General features: G+C 41.8%; 1 protein-coding gene across 9 annotated transcripts in view; it reads left to right on the forward strand.

Annotated features, from left to right (window-relative positions):
• FMNL2 (formin like 2) overlaps nt 1-16005 on the forward strand; it is a 195302-nt gene that overhangs the window by 142973 nt on the left and 36324 nt on the right. For all 9 annotated transcript variants that reach the window (XM_083493674.1, XM_083493675.1, XM_083493672.1 and 6 more), the window contains exons 7-10: nt 5207-5315; nt 6344-6420; nt 6782-6875; nt 12696-12770. In XM_083493674.1, the coding sequence (XP_083349800.1) occupies nt 5207-5315; nt 6344-6420; nt 6782-6875; nt 12696-12770 (355 nt within the window). The remainder of the gene's footprint in view (nt 1-5206; nt 5316-6343; nt 6421-6781; nt 6876-12695; nt 12771-16005) is intronic.

Here is a 16005-nt window from a genome sequence, read left to right on the forward strand (position 1 = left end):
ATTTCTGGGTTAGCGGAGTTTGTAACCTGAAGCGTAAGTAACCTGAAGCATATGTAACCCGAGGTACCATTGTAGTGTGCACTGAGACTGAAAGATAGCGGGATTGCCTAAAAATCTATGGCCCTGGTGAGCTTTGACCTGGGTGCTTTGCAGCTCATTCTCTGGAAGTAAGAAAACCTCTAAAGCTAGAGAATTATGGACAGGGTGGATTTCTTCCCACCCCCCAAGGCTTCTCTGTCTTTAGAACGTGCCTTTGAAAGAGAGAAAGAAAAAAGGACAAGTGGAGGGCAAAAAGGGAAACATGTGATATTAATTACTAAAATAAATATATTATCAGAGGCATCATCTCTGACTTGCAGCAGAAGAAAAATGAAAATCAGCAGCTCCTCTAAATTTCCTAACATTTGGTATCAAGAAATGAAAAGAAAGCAGTGAAAGACCAAGGGGCATAACCTCACCCACCCTAGATTCAGTTGGGGTGTGGGTGTGTGTGGGTGTGTCATGTCAAGTTCTCCTTTAAGTGAAATGTCTCCACTAGGTACCAGTGTTTTCTGCCACTATAAAGCAAACAAAACAGAGGAAATGCTGAAGATAGAGATACATACTAAAGCTCTGATATCTGCTGACAGTTGAAAAGCACCAAAAATATGCCCACATCTTACAGCCATTGTCAAAGCAATAAACTTGAGGCTAAAGTCATGCCGCATAAGCAAAGATCAAGAGCAACGTTCTGTTTTCTATTCTCCTTTATATATATATTTTTCTGAGCTATGGATCTTTATCCACAAAGTGTCAGAAACAAACCCCACTTGTTTCTCAACTGCTGAGATAGAGGAACCTAATGTGCTGATATGGCTTGCAATCTAAGATACGGTGACATATTAATGAAGTTCACAGAAGGAATGTTTCTTACCCCTTCTCTCTCTCTGCAGCCTCTTCTAAGAGTTGGGTGTGGGCTCCTGAACAATGTGGGATACAGCACAAGGGGAAGTTGGAGTGGGGAACTGTCCAAAATTGGATGGAGGCACACCCAAGCTTGGGCCCTTGTCTTCTTCTCCAGCAGCTCCCTTCACCCCATCCCAGATTTGTTCAGGAGAGCCACTGATCCTCCGGAGAGACTTTCTGGGAAAATGGGGATAGGGGCTGCAGTGGAGAGAATGGAAATGAAAATTTCCTTTGATGACCTTACTTAAGTTTATCTTAATCTTAGCATCTATAACAACAACAACAACATCAACAACAACAACAACTACAACAATTTATTATTTGTACCCCGCCCATCTGGCTGGGTTTCCCCAGCCACTCTGGGCAGCTTCCAACAAAGATTAAAAATACATTAAAATGTCACACATCAAAAACTTCCCTAAACAGGGCTGCCTTCAGATGTCTTCTAAATGTCAGGTAGTTGTTTATCTCTTTGACATCTGATGGGAGAGCGTTCCACAGGGCGGGCGCCACTACCGAGAAGGCCCTCTGCCAATTAATGTAATAATTGAAATGGATAACTTCAAGGAATATCCACACACATACCACATTGCTCATAGCACCGAGAAATAAACATCCAGATTAGGAATTTTCAGTCTCTTCCACTCCTGTAGCTGGTTAATGTAAAGTGTTTCCTCATTAACAGAGGCCCTTAAATAATTGTCCCTTCAGCTTGGCTGTAGCTTTGCCAGCTGTAATGACTCTTGCCTGGTATTCAGCCCAGAATATTCATTTCACCAACAGAAATTGGTGTTAATTTTCCATTCTGGAAACCTGGATTACACACAGTGACTTTTTTCTTAATAGGAGTGTAGGGGGGTTAGGGGCAGAGTGCCCCAGATGATGAATGGGAAGAAGACAATAGCCTCTCCTCCTCAGCTGACCAGACAGCTGTCTATTTGTGTTCTATGCAAGAGAGTGGTGTGGTTGCACCCACCACTGGTATCTGGCCTTGGAGGATTGGCCCAAGGGTGAATGTTGTCCTCAAGTCACCTCAGGACTAGAAGGGCCTTGCTTGGCAAGGAGATCCAGAGTTTGGGAGCAATCAATGAGAAGACCACCTATCAAATTCCTACCCAAACACTTCAGGTGTTGATGGAACAGAAAGAAGAGGCTCTCTCAGAGTTCTTACAACCCAGACAGGCTTGCATGGGAGAGCACAATCTTTTAGATAACCTTAGAAGTGGTGCACTTGAGTCCAGAAAGCAAAATGAGCTTTGCCCTGTATTTACATGCTCAGTCTGAGAGCTGGCCTGAAGGGAGTTATACTGCAGAGTCCCAACTCATATGTTCTTTAATAGCATTCCATTTTTTAAGTAGCTGTTCCTGGTTCCATTTATGATAATATTTTAGTAGAAGAGGGTGGCTAATAAAAATGGGTAGTTATATGAACATTGGAAATTATGGCAGTAATGCACTTTTTAAAATAGCTTTTCCAAGCTGTAGCATAAACTAGCTTAGACAGTTGACATTAGAGCTGAAATAACATATATCATGTGCTGCCACGATGAAGCATATATGAGCAGTGAGGAACAGATCTCTGCAAGGCCTGCTGCACGGCACAAGATAATATTTTATTTCATCTTTCCACCTATCAGAAATATATATTTTTCATGAATGTACACAGGTCTTTTTCACTCGCCTATTTATGCTCAACAGAGAGTATACAGCTACATTTATTTATTTTGTGTCAGAGGGAGATATCACTTGTTTGTTATTTCTGTTCATTGCAAATTTAAGTAATATCTAATGTACAGTGCCCTGATTTATTGATTGACGTTTCAGTCAGAGATACATGTTTGGAGAAAATTGTGAATCTCACCCTGTGAAAGCTCTCAGAACTGTGGTGTAGGTGTCCTGAATTATCCCTCCCTCCAAAGTTTCAGAGTCAGTGTTCAATAAATGGTATAGGATATGAATTTCCCCCAAAATATGTTGGTCTGAGGCACCAGCTGCCTTTGATGGACTGACATGCTTGCTTATGAGAATATCCAGTGAGAACAAAGGCTGTGATGTTCTCATATCGAATTTAATTATCACATGATGGTAACTGCCAATGAGACCTGGCAGAGAGTTGGTATAGAACAAATGGAAACATTTTCTCTATTAACATGAAGCTCGGGAATATTGAGTGTCTGTTTCTTTCATACTGGTAAGTAAGGTTTTCAGTTTAAATGCAGACATCATTATAATTGCATCCAGACCTATATATTTTGGCTTCATATACTTCAACAAGACTTGCTCCTTGTGTAGTATTTCAGCCCTAGTTAAATTACGCTAGGATGATTTAGTAAGATGGCCATTAAAAGCAACAGCTAAAACAATTTTAGAATAATTAGCTTTTATTTGGCTAGGTTGAATAGTGCTAGGTTGTTTTATTTGGCAATTAGAAGGAGCAGGTTATTAAAAAGCACCTAATCTATGAACATTTATACCTGCATGTTAAAATGATACTGTAGATAAAACATGTTAATAAAAGTATATTTTTCCTAATGCATTGTGGGATAATGAGCTGCATTGGAGTTTGTTAGATGATGGTAGTTGTTGTTGTTTTTTCAAATGCAGAGTGCTGTTGTAACTTGACTAATGAAAACAGTTCCCCATGAATATTAAATAAGTAAGTAGAGGCCATGGAAGAACTGGGCCTGGGTCCAACGTGTGTGTGTGTGTGTGTTTCTGAAGAATCCAAGTATGTAATAGCACTTCTAAGCTTAACCATCCAACCAACCATGGCAGCCGATATGTTCTGTGTAAACTTATTATTACAGGACCTTTAGAAGGAGGCTCTGCTTTAGTACAGAGCTTTATGGGGTGGGGGGGATGAATGGAGAGCTGATAGAATTTTACATGCAGGGCTGCGTGAGTGCAGGAAAGCCACAGTAAGCTAGTGGGCACCAAACCCAGGTTCTTGAGAATCTCAGCTTTTGTTTATCTTTCTCCATTTTAAAAAGAAAGTCTTTAGCCCTTATAGTCATGAATATACACTTGAAAGAGTGCAGTGCTAACTAGGGGTGGTGGCAGGGGATTTCTTGCCAACTCTACAGCCCTGCTGGCCAGGGTGGAACGTGGGTGGAGGTGATGGTAGTTCTCCACTGTCTTGTGGTGCCAACTCTAGGCTAGTGAAGCAGAGGGGCCCGGATTAAACCCTTTACTAGGAAATGGGATGGCTTTTTATCCTATCCATGACTTATGACAACTTCTGTCAGCAGCAACACTGCTGGTGGGCAGGGTGTGCTCTTCTTTCCACCGTCACAGATCAGGAGTTAGCATTGCTCTGACGATATGTGAGCAAAGTCTGCAGAAACACCGTAAAACTGAATCGGGTGTTGAATTTCTAGTGTGGTGGAGGTTGACGCTACAGTCTCGGGGAGAATCTGCTGTGGATTTTCAATGTACATGTAGGTTTGCTCTCTGTGAAGCTCGAGAAAATCCCCGTTAAAGTGTTGGATATGCTTGTGTGGAACTCAGTTGTGTAGGCAGATACAAGATGAAGCCAAAGAACATTGGTGTTAACGTTTCCCGCCTTTCATGCAACATGTAGCTCTTTGGATGAGTGACACTTGGCAAGAAACTGACAGCTAGAGAGTTTATTCCGAAAGAATGTATGGCTTTGCTAGGACCTAAAGTACCACAGCAGTGATTAAGTGATTACTCCAGACATCATGCATTGATGGAGTGCCAAGACCTGACAGGTGCCAGGTTGTAATCACAATGTAAACAGCTGCTAAACTAGCACATCTTCGCTTGTTGTTGCAAAGATGTCAGTTTTCTTAGTGCATCTATTAACCTCAGAAAAAGCAGAAGGACAGGTGCTCGAGAGGATGCAGAAATACCGGGAATTACTGTATTACAATCCTTTTCTCATAGCATAAAGGCCTTTGAGTTTGTTACACAACTGAATAAAAATAATCCAACTGAATCTAGATCTGTTGTATAACGCACCAGTTAACAGTTCTACTGAAATGTCTTCTAACCTTTCCAACTATGATTCCATGGTATAATATGAAGTTAACTTTGTTAATTGGTTCATGATACTAATATGAACATTTTGCAGCAACTGAAATGCTAATGCAAGACTTGGTGGTTGCTGCTGCTGCTGTTATTATTTTGTTGTGCTGTTGTCATTATCAGTAATGAGACTGCTTGCGTATCTTCACAGGTGATGGCAGAGAACGGATGGAAAATCAGTTTTTGTTAATAGCCAAATATCTTCTCTTTGCAGGTATAACACCTTACCAAGCAGAAGAACACTTAAAAATTCAAGATTAGTGAGTAAAAAGGATGATGTCCATGTCTGCATCATGTGTTTACGTGCCATCATGAATTACCAGGTAACAAAACTTTAGTTCTTTTGGTAACTTATTTCAATGGGATGGATTGTGTTCCTTTCCTCAGTAAAGGAAGCAAGTGTCCATGCTTATAAAAATACAGTAGGCTGAATCATGTGGGCACAAAATATTGTGTAAAGCACTATAACTGAAAGCTATGGAGAGAAAACAAAAATAGTGGTTATCCCTGTGACTCCCACTACTGATAATTATTAAAGGCTTGTCTCTAACGAAGTCATACTCATAGTAGATTGAAATAAATAGACTCAGGTTATTCATGTCCATTGATTTAATTGGGCCTACTAGGAGTATGACATAGTAATATAAAGCATGGTACGTTTTTGGCAGATCAACCAAGCATTTTGCAACTGAAACTGGGTAAAAAAGTTGGCATTAATTCCTGGCACGGTCAGGATGCATTCTAGGTGGTATTAATAGTCAATTGGTAGGGGGAAACAAAGCAGACTTGGATTGACCCTGAGCTGAATTGGACAACCTACAAACTGCTTTGGATTAAGGTGGGTTGCTTTCTAAACACCAAATCAGAATTCAGACTGAATCTTGTGGTCAGTCGTATTTAGATGTATAGGGTTGCCATGTGTCCTCTTTTTCCATGACATGTCCTTTTTTTCAGGGTAAAATTTCTTTCCGGGTAGATTTTTTAAATTTGCCAAAATATCTCTGGCTTTCTGGATAAGATATAGACTTAACTGGTAGCTGAAGACTTGCTTTCCTCTTCTCTTCTCCTGCCCCCCTCAGCAATATATCACAGTCTCTATAGCCTACCTATAGTAGGGGTATTTAAAATGAGAGTTGTCATAGTGTCCTCTTTTTTGCTCCTCAAAATATGGCAACCCTAATGTACAAACAAGCCTGGATTGGCTCTAATTCCCAGTTTAATTCAGTTACATTCAGTAGCAAACTTGCACTCACTATCAAGAAATGAGTGAAATTGCCCAGGTTTGCAGATTTTTAATAAAGATAATAATGCATTCCAAACACTCAACTCTTATTTCCAATTTCTCTTTTAGTACGGGTTCAATATGGTCATGTCGCACCCCCATGCTGTTAACGAAATTGCACTAAGCCTGAACAACAAGAATCCCAGGTAAAAGGCTCCTTTTTTGTGTTGGAAATTTTGTGTGTGGCGATGATTAGTTTTTCCTGCTTGAAGTTGCTCTGCGAGAAACCCCTCATTTGCATATGCTACAGTCCTTGATTAATTCCTCCTTCAGCTAGTTTGCTGTAATCTAAAGTTGCGATCGCTTAACTTGACACAAACAACTCTATGACCCGCAGAGGTACTGAGCATTTGCAACATCTTGCTTGAAGCTAATAGCAGGGTCATTCTTTTGAAGCAGCAGCTGAATATTGAAGAAATATTATTCTCAGATGCCGTCACATCCATCTTGCGAAAGCTGAGTCATCACATTGCTCTAATTGATTTCTCTCTTCCTTCCTTTGCACAGAACAAAGGCGCTGGTCTTAGAACTGTTGGCAGCAGTTTGTCTTGTAAGAGGAGGGCACGAAATCATTTTGTCTGCCTTTGATAATTTTAAAGAGGTAGGTTGCTCTTGTTTCATCAGAGATTGCCATGTGCCTTGCACAGCTGCTTTGGATAAGGTCTGCCGGAGCTCAGCGGCTCATCTTTATTTCATGAGGCCCAGCCTGAGACTAATGTAGCTGTTCATACATGTGCATCATGGGGACACATTTCAGCATGCTTATCTCACGCCGCTTCTAGTGTGGTGAACATTAGCCTCCATGTGCAAATTAGTTTGTGACACTAGTTCACACTGAATCTAGAAGCAGGATCCTAATTAATGTCAGATCGCCGTGGTTCATAATACATAGTATCAGCATCAAGCTTTTATTTCGGTCGCAGACCAGCATAAGATAAAACTTACGGATAAAGTGAACACTTAAGACTTAAAACAGGTAAGGGGTAAAAACTGGTAGTTAGAAGGTGATTATATCATACATAACTTAAAAAGATAAAAACAAGGACAAATGGTTAAAAGCGGCTATAAGGGAGGGAGTGTGAAGGAGCACAGGTCTTGCATTTTGGGACTATAATACAAAACATTGGCTCACAGCCCCCTGCAATGCAGGATTATGCAGCTGTCCCATATGGTGATCTAACTTGCAACCTTGGCCATTATCAGCACCATGCTCCAACTGAGCCAGACCCTACAATTCCATGACTCTAAGCAGTCTTATCTATTTCTCCAACCTTGCAAATAAAATCCTTGACCCATCTGACTGATCTTTCCTCTGCACTTCTCCCTACCTCTCCCTCCCCCCTCCTTTCTTTCCACCTCCCTCTCCCTTATTTTGCCCCACTTCCTTCACTGGTAGGGGTTTTATTTTCAAAACAAGCCAACATGTTTTGCCCCACTGTTGTTTAAAAACCTTCAGAGGTCAAATTGACAAAAACAGCCCACAGAGTTCTCTGGTAAATAATCTCTCTCATTCACATTAGCTGTCGCCAGTTAAATGATAATTGGCCAAAACACATTGGGCTGTTTTGTATATAAAATCCACACATTTTTAGCACATTGAGTTACGTTTCTTTTAATTCGGGGGTCTGTAGTCCAGAAACATCTGGAGGGCCCCAGTTTCCCCATCCCAGGTCTAAATAGATCAACCTAATTAGCAGGTAACATTGTGAAACATATACTTTACCATTTTATTATTACATTTTCTGTAGAATTGTGAACTTGGAAGCCCTCTATGGAGATAGTAGTAGGACATTGACTGGTCCATAGATGGCTGTGGAGTCACAGAGAAGCATGAGGGATGTAGTAGTATGAGTAACCCCCCCCCCCAATGTCACCAGTGCTTTTGGAGTAAGAAATGGAAATACCTGGAAAATACACACGAAAACATTAAACAGCATGATGTCCAGTGGAACTGTGACTGAACTTGAGCAGCTGCTGACAGAGCAGGATGCTTCCCCAGCTCTCTTACATCCATCCAAGAAATACACATTTAACATTTATTTCCTCCATTTTTATCCCTCTCTTCGAACTCGAAGGGTTCCCAGAACTGCATGCAAATGAGAGGTTAAACCAAGAATAAATGCACTAAATAATTATAGTGTGTAGTTATTATAGGGTATAGTAATAGGCAATAATTTTGAATGGGCAGAACAGTAAAACCAACTATTAAAGCCAGAGCCAAGTTAAGTTTAAGACTGTTAAAACAGCGGCTAAAAAAAAAATAAAAAATTAAAGTCATAAATGCAGGCCAAACTTCACCCACACCCACACCACTCAATCCAGGATCATTTCAAAAATGGAGGGTAAGCTAGAGTCTTCAGTCTAAGGAGGAAGTACTCTGTGACAAGCTCCTGTCAAATTGCCTTTTAAGAATGAAGACAGAAGCTGCTCATTCCCTTTTGTGGGACAGAGAGGTCTGAGCTAGGTAGGGAATATATGAATTGGTGAGTGGAAAGGAGGTGTGTGTTTGAGGCTGTGCCTGAATGCTGTGGGGAGGAGGTATAAGAGGCGAATGTACGAGAGACATTAGAGTTCTTCTCTGCTGCTGTTTGTTGTTTCCATTGGGGGCAGAAGGACCTCCTGTGATCTCATTAGCGAATTGTGACAAAGGCTTGAATCTGCAGCATATTTCCATGTACCAGCTCATTTTTAAAATACACATACACACACACTTGGTTGTTGCTAAGTTCAGGCAGCAGTGCATAAGGAATACATTCCTTTTGGAATGCATCTGAGAACCGAGCTGTCGTGGTTCATTTAAAAATAATGATTCACCTGTTTGAAAGGATATAGAAGAGCCTTTGGCACTAAAGGGATTTTTTTGTGCTTTCTGTTTTGTCTGCTCTTGTTTCCTATACTGTTCTTTCATTTTAGTGTAATCCTCACCATATCTACGCAGACATTATTCACACTGTATTCAATGGGTCTTTCTCCCAGGGGAGTGGAATTAGGATTGTAGCCTTAGTTGTCCTTGAGAAGAGCTATGCTTCATCCAGTTTGAATATCAGCATGCTCTTTCCCCCAGTTCCAGGCTTAATAAATGACATTCATTACAATCCCAGCACATTGTTTGGCCACTGTGTGTCAAAAGAAAGTTCCTCTGCACTACATTAAAATGATATATGAAGGTCTGTTATCTGATATTTATGAGCAGCTAAATGGGACAGGAAGTCAGGCAGACATATTGAGCTGGTTCCAGTAGTTTAATCTAGTTTAATCCAGCCTCTGAAACATCCTGGGATACCAAGTTTACAGATATATTGCAGTTACATTAAAACTGGAGTATGGGTTGATCTTCATTTTTTTTAATTTAATTTTTATCATTATTATTTTGTACAGAACAACTCTTCTGAAGAGAAGCTATACAATATAAATGGATGGCTGAGTCGGGTTTGTTAGCATTCTCTTCAGTTTAAGGGAGGCTGTATTTCTCTCTTTGTGTTATATGGGATCAAATTTGGTTTTATTTATAAGAAATGAATTGTAGTTACCATCCGTCATGCAATAAATTGTCCGACAGTCATATTTCAGACTTAACTCTCCCCCCCCTTCCAAGTTGGCTTGTTTGCTTATCATGTTATACCTCACCCTTCCTCCCGAAGGAGCCCAGGGTGGCAAACAACAAGAATGCAAAATAACGCAATTAAATTTTAAAAAATAAAAATGTTTGAAAACATTTAAAAGCATCCAGATTTCCTAAACATCAAATGATTTCCAGATTACCAGGAACAGTATCTTCCAGACATCAAATGCCTGGATAAGCAGGGACGAATTTAAATTCCTCCTGAATGATAATACTAAAGGCAGACAGGCTCATCTCTCTAGGGAAGGCTTTCTGTAAATGGGGAACTGCTACCGAGAAGGCCCTGTTGTGGACCAGCCTAATGCAGTCTCACAAATTGCCTTGGAAGCTTGAAGAGAGCTCTACTTGTAGAAGGGGCATGCTTAATTCTGCCACTTTTATTTGGGAGGAAAAGCAGCCATACAGAAATCAATGTCTGCGCTCTTATTTGCCCCCAAAGTGCAGATGGAAGGGAGAATTTATGGTCAGGAAACCAGATCAATGCCAACACAAATCAAGAATGTGGCCCTGGATTGGGGCTTCATGGGGCTGAATTATTTTCAAAAAAACCAGTGATGGTGTTAAACGTGCTTTTTTAAAACCTGTGATTGAAAGGACTGGTGAAAATGCACCTCATCATGTTCCTTGGTTAGTCTGGCCAAGGCTACAATTCTAAATATGCTCACTTGGAGAAAAAAAATCCATTGAAAACAATGGGGCTTACCAACAAGTAAATGCAGTGTTATGACATCAGAATTTTGGGCCTGTGATAGAAGGCTGTGAAGGATTTATTGTTATTGTTGTTGTTATTACTTTTTAGTGAGCTTGAGGATCAGTGCTTGGCAAGTGGACTGTGGCTGTTTATTTTTCATTACTTTCCCTCCTGCAGGGTCCATTGTTGAACCCCAGACTCTTACAGAGATTAATAGAGGTTCAAATTTATGTATCATAACTCAGGAGGGGAATTTTATTGCAAATAAGAAGCCAGCTTCATTCTTACTGGTCTATTCAGCTATTTAATTTTATAAGTAACAGCAGGACGTGTTGGAAAACATGAGCCAATCGTCTTTGCCTGGAGATGTAATCTGCAAATGATGTTAGCCCTCTTGGTGTGTGTATTATTTTTATTCCAAAGTATTTTCAGCCTAGTAAACATTAAACAACCATTTACTTAAACAGAAACTTGCAAGAAAACTGGTCTTTTGTTCCCCCAACAATCTGTAAGCTCGCAATGCCAGTCTGGAAGAAACACCCTCCCAAAATAGTACTACCCTGGAGTGAAATGGGTTGATTACACTAGACCATTGTACTAAGAAGAAAAAGAAGTCATTGTGACCTCTGGGTAGTGGGAGAAAAAGAAAGAAAGCAGAACAATTAAGAGAGTGTGACTTGAAGGTTTAAACGCATAAGCATATTAAAAGTTAGATCATATTCATGGTTGCCTCCTGATTCCCCTGCCTTAAGGAGTTCACTCTGAATTGAATTCTGTGTCTTATTCTCGCATTTTCACTTAACTCAAAAGTTCAGCAGAGTCCCAGGGCTTGATCTGCCTGTTCCAGTTGCCAATTGGCAAATGTTCTGCAATTTTTAGAGCAGCTTGCCAGATGGATTGCCCTGATTGTGTAGCGAATTTCTGTGCCACCATCAGAAATCCCTGGCAGTGACTGGGATGAGCCACAGTTGTCCACCTGATCGGAGCTGCTGTGAGCTCCGGCTAAAAAAAAAAGAAAGCCCTGGTCTAACGCAGAAGACCCCTCCTGCCTCAGTTCTTAGGGCCTTCGCCAAGACTGTGCTCTAAGCTCTGCTTCCTCTGTAGTGCAGGAATGGGGAAAGTTTTGCCCTGCAGATGCTGGTCAGCTCTAACTTCCAACAGCGCTAGCAAGCCTGATCAAGTGCCAGGGTTAATGGAAGCTGTAGTTCAGCAGTATTTGGAGGGTCCAGTGGTCTCCACACCTGCTGTAGTATTAACAATATGATTGACTCTGACATGGTCAGTTATTATTTTAATAGGACATCATTGAAGGATCCTAAGTAAGTCTAGGCCTACGTGCTGTTCATTTTGTATCACACAAATCATACATGCTGTAGCAAGATCAATGATCATAATGAGCTTATGCTAATGGCAAAGCTTTTCACTAGGTTTACCAACCTTTTTTTACAGCTCCTGCTTCCATACCTTTCACAGCAACCTAACCTGTTATAATTATACTGGTGAACAGTTTCCCTGTCATAGTTTCAGTGGTTTAATTTCTCTATGTTAAGGTGTTGTTAAAACCCAAAGGAGCAAAGCAATGAAAAAGTTGCTATTATGAGGATTAACTTGCCTTTGTAGATGCAACAGCAAATAAAAGAGGCGCCAAATTTGGTTACTAAGCATGACCCCACCCCGGTTAAATTAAATAGTGATTTTCCATGTTCTTTTGTATATTAGAAGCTTATAGTGGCTAAGGTTGCCATATTTCACAACAGTGAAAATCTGGACAGAAAAGTTGTTGAACATTTTTTGGGCAAAGTTGTTGAGCTGTTTTTGGCAACATCGCAAAAGAAAACAAAAGTTTTTGAGCTATTTTAAAGGGAAATCGCCAAAGGCCACACTGGGTTGCCATATGTCTGGATTTTAATGGACATTTTAGCGATTTCTGCCCAGACACTGCTTCTGACTGCAGTATTCTGGATATGTGGTATCAGAATATCTACTTGTCTAGTTCAGAACTCCCATTTATTTTTGCACGTTACAAGCCAAGAGGTATTCAGCAGTGTTTTTAGTACTCCCTCTAGTGTACAGATGTATAACGGAACCTCTCTGCAATTCCTTTCCAGGTTTGTGGAGAAAAGCAGAGGTTTGAGAAGCTGATGGAACATTTTCGAAACGAAGATAACAATATAGATTTCATGGTGAGTGTTGTATGTGTCACCTTACGTCACTTTGGATCATTGTTATTGTTTACTTTTAAGTGTATATTTTGCATATAAATTGGGGGTTTCAAAACTTTCTGCAGTGGGCCTACCTAAAGAGGAAAAAGAAGTTTTCAGCTTTACCCAGATTAACAAAGACAAAATGAATATGGTTTGGATGCATAAGTATTCAGCATGAGCAGTCCTTTGCAGCAGCGCATTCCACTCCATCCATGAGAGTCTCCTGCACCTCATGATCACTTTTTGGGAGGGCTGCAGTGGGGAGAACAGAAGGGAAAGCCTGTTCTGTAAGCACCATTCAGAGGACCCAAGCTTATGGGCCCACTTGCAATGCTAACCCTCATTTCTAGGGCCATGAACAACGGGGCTCCAAGGCAAAGACCGTGTGGGAAATGCAATAGGCATGAGCAATAGGAGTTGTTTCATTGCTCCCCAAGCAGTGCTGCATGCAACACGCTCTTCTGCTTAATCATAGGATATATTTCCTTGGTCATCTCTGCTGTGTTTCCTAATGGGAAAGCTTGATTGGCTCCAGTTATCGGATCTAGGCTGCAGTTTTGAAAAATTTATGATTCAGAAAAAGTGCGTAAGCCAGGGGTAGCCAATACAGTCATACCTTGGGTTACAGACGCTTCAGGTTGCATTTTTTCGGGTTACGGACCCGCCGAAACCCGGAAGTACTGGAACCAGTTACTTCCGGGTTTCAGCGGAAGTGCTAAATTGCGCTTTGTGCATGTGCAGAAGCACCGAATCGCAACCCGCACAAGTGCAGACTACAGTGCCTGTCATCGCTTCCCATTGGCTGTGCTTACTGTGACTGATGGGACTTGTAGTCCACAAGTTGTGGAAAGCACCATGTTGATTACCCTGACTTAAAAAGTCAAAGTGATACTGCCATGGTCTGGGAAGGCTTATTTTAAAGTAAGGAACAGTGTTAACTGTGAGGGGAAATGAAGTAAATATTTGCAGTCTACAGCATGCTTATGCCTCATGAACCAAAGCATAGATGGGGAAGTGGCATGCTATTCCTCTTCCTGTTCTACAGACAAATGTTCCACTTCCATTTTACCAGTTTCCTTGTTCCTAGTTTAGTCACTGATCCCCACATCCCCTTTTACTGAGAGAGAAAATAGACACTGAGGACAGACAGCGCAAGTGAACTATATGTTCCAGCATGAAATTAAAAGGCCACAAGATAAGTTTGGCCACTGAACCCATCTGTGCCCTGTTACCACTGCTGAAATTTCTATGAAGGCACCAGGGTTTAGCACTTTGAAAAGGTGTTCTCTGGTGTGAGAAGACCAACTTTGGATCATTTAGACAATGCAATACTTTAAAAATTCTAGATGTTACTAATAAGGAAAGGCAGGTGTTTGGTGGCAGAAGCCACTCCTCTTTCTCACTGGAAAGGAGCATGTGTGTGCAAGGGAGCAAGGCACGTTTGTCCTAGAATCCTCTCTAATCTCCTGTGCTGACCATCAGTGACCAAGGGTCCTTTCATCAGTCTTCCAAAGTAAGAAGAGAGACTCCCTCATTGGGACAGTAGTATGTGAACCAGCCCTCGTATAAATTAAGAATACAAGATTAGTTGCATCACCTAGTCCAGCATCCTACTTTCCACATTGGCCACCCAAATGCTTCTGAAAAATCCACTAACACAGAATACCAGCAGTCCTTCCTGACTTCATGTCCTCTTCCAGCTGGCATTCAGAGGTTTATTGCACCTGAACCTGGATATTCTATTCCCCTGTGAGCCATGTTTGACAGGTGGACAGGGCTTTCCACCTGTCAATCACAATGACACCAGGTGCCTGTGTGGATGGTCAGCTGATTGTCACTTGCCAAGTGTTGTGTGTAGTGCACAGGCGCTGACAACCATCTGATTGTCGGGGCTTCCCCTTTGGTTCAGCTTTGTTTTTTCCTCCGTGCATCTGACATCATCAGTTGTAAGGGCAGGAGGGCATGGCTTGGCCAAATAAACTCTAAGGGCAAATGGGGAGACCTGGTGGTCCCAAATAGGTGGAGATGACAGGGCTGCTTGCTGTCAGATTTATCCCTAAGTGCTTCCCCCCAAAGAGGTGGCTTCTCACCTGCAGGGGAAAAACATCTGAGCCACCTCAGCTGGTAGTAACATTGAGCTTGGGATATCCCATGACACTTAGGTTGTCTATTCTCTTGACAACACACTCAGCCTTCCCCTGGATCTAAGACTCCTCTTGGGATTCCTGATCATCACCCCCAACTCATTAGGACCTTTCCCCCGGGTTGAACTCGTCCAAACCCCCCCCCCCAACTCATGATAGTTTACTAGACTGTTGTACTAACTCAAGTACCCTTTTCATGCATGGTCATATGATATAGTGTGCCTTAATCAACCATGTAAGCTGCTTGCAAAAGGGAAGTAAGAGATTAAAAAAACCCCCATTGTAGAATATTTTTAACTTTTTTGGGCAGCCAACAGACTGATCATCTGCAAGGAGGAGAAAGTGGCGACGTCTAGTTGACTCACCAGCCACAGGGCTCTTTTTGTCATGAATAAAGCCCACAAGTTCAGACAGTGAGCACAAGTGGTTAGTTTCAGTGAAGAGGGTGGAGGGGAACATCGGAAGTGGTCTTGCAGTAAGTCAGCTGATCCATCTAGCTGTGCTTTGAGTGCACTGACTGGCCGAAGCTCCCTGCAGAGGTCTTGCAAGCTCAGCCTGTTCCCCCAAGATTAAGCTTGAAAGGAAGGAGATAAGCAATGGTAGGGCCCGGGCACAGCACTGGAGGCTCATCCATTAGAGTGAATGGGACCCCGCCCCAACAGCCTCAGATCACACTCTGCCAACCCCCTCCTGCCTCCTCTTCCTTACTTAGAACCAGTCCGGGACACTGGCTGCCAGCTTTTTCCTCCTTTGTCTGAACTCCTTTATGAAACTCAGAGGAGGATAGAATCAAACCTAGAGTTAGTTAGCTTCATCTGCCTTTGTCTCTGGCTCCACCTGGTGTTGGTCAGCCTGTCTCCCACCCTACCAATCCCAGTGGGCCTCTGGTACCACTGCATGGCAGAGACTCCAGAGAAACAAATCAAAGAACATCCCATTCTGATAGGCACCGAAGGTAAAAGATTCAGCGCAATAGAAAGCAATACATAGACAGGCAGGGATCACTGGTTTCGAGAGAGAGAGTTCATTGTGAGATGCAGTTCAGTTGCTCTGGGAAGAAGCTCTTCACC

This window comes from Podarcis liolepis (genome assembly GCF_965112155.1).
Source record: "Podarcis liolepis genome assembly, chromosome: 1".
In the NCBI taxonomy this organism is placed as follows: domain Eukaryota; kingdom Metazoa; phylum Chordata; class Lepidosauria; order Squamata; family Lacertidae; genus Podarcis; species Podarcis liolepis.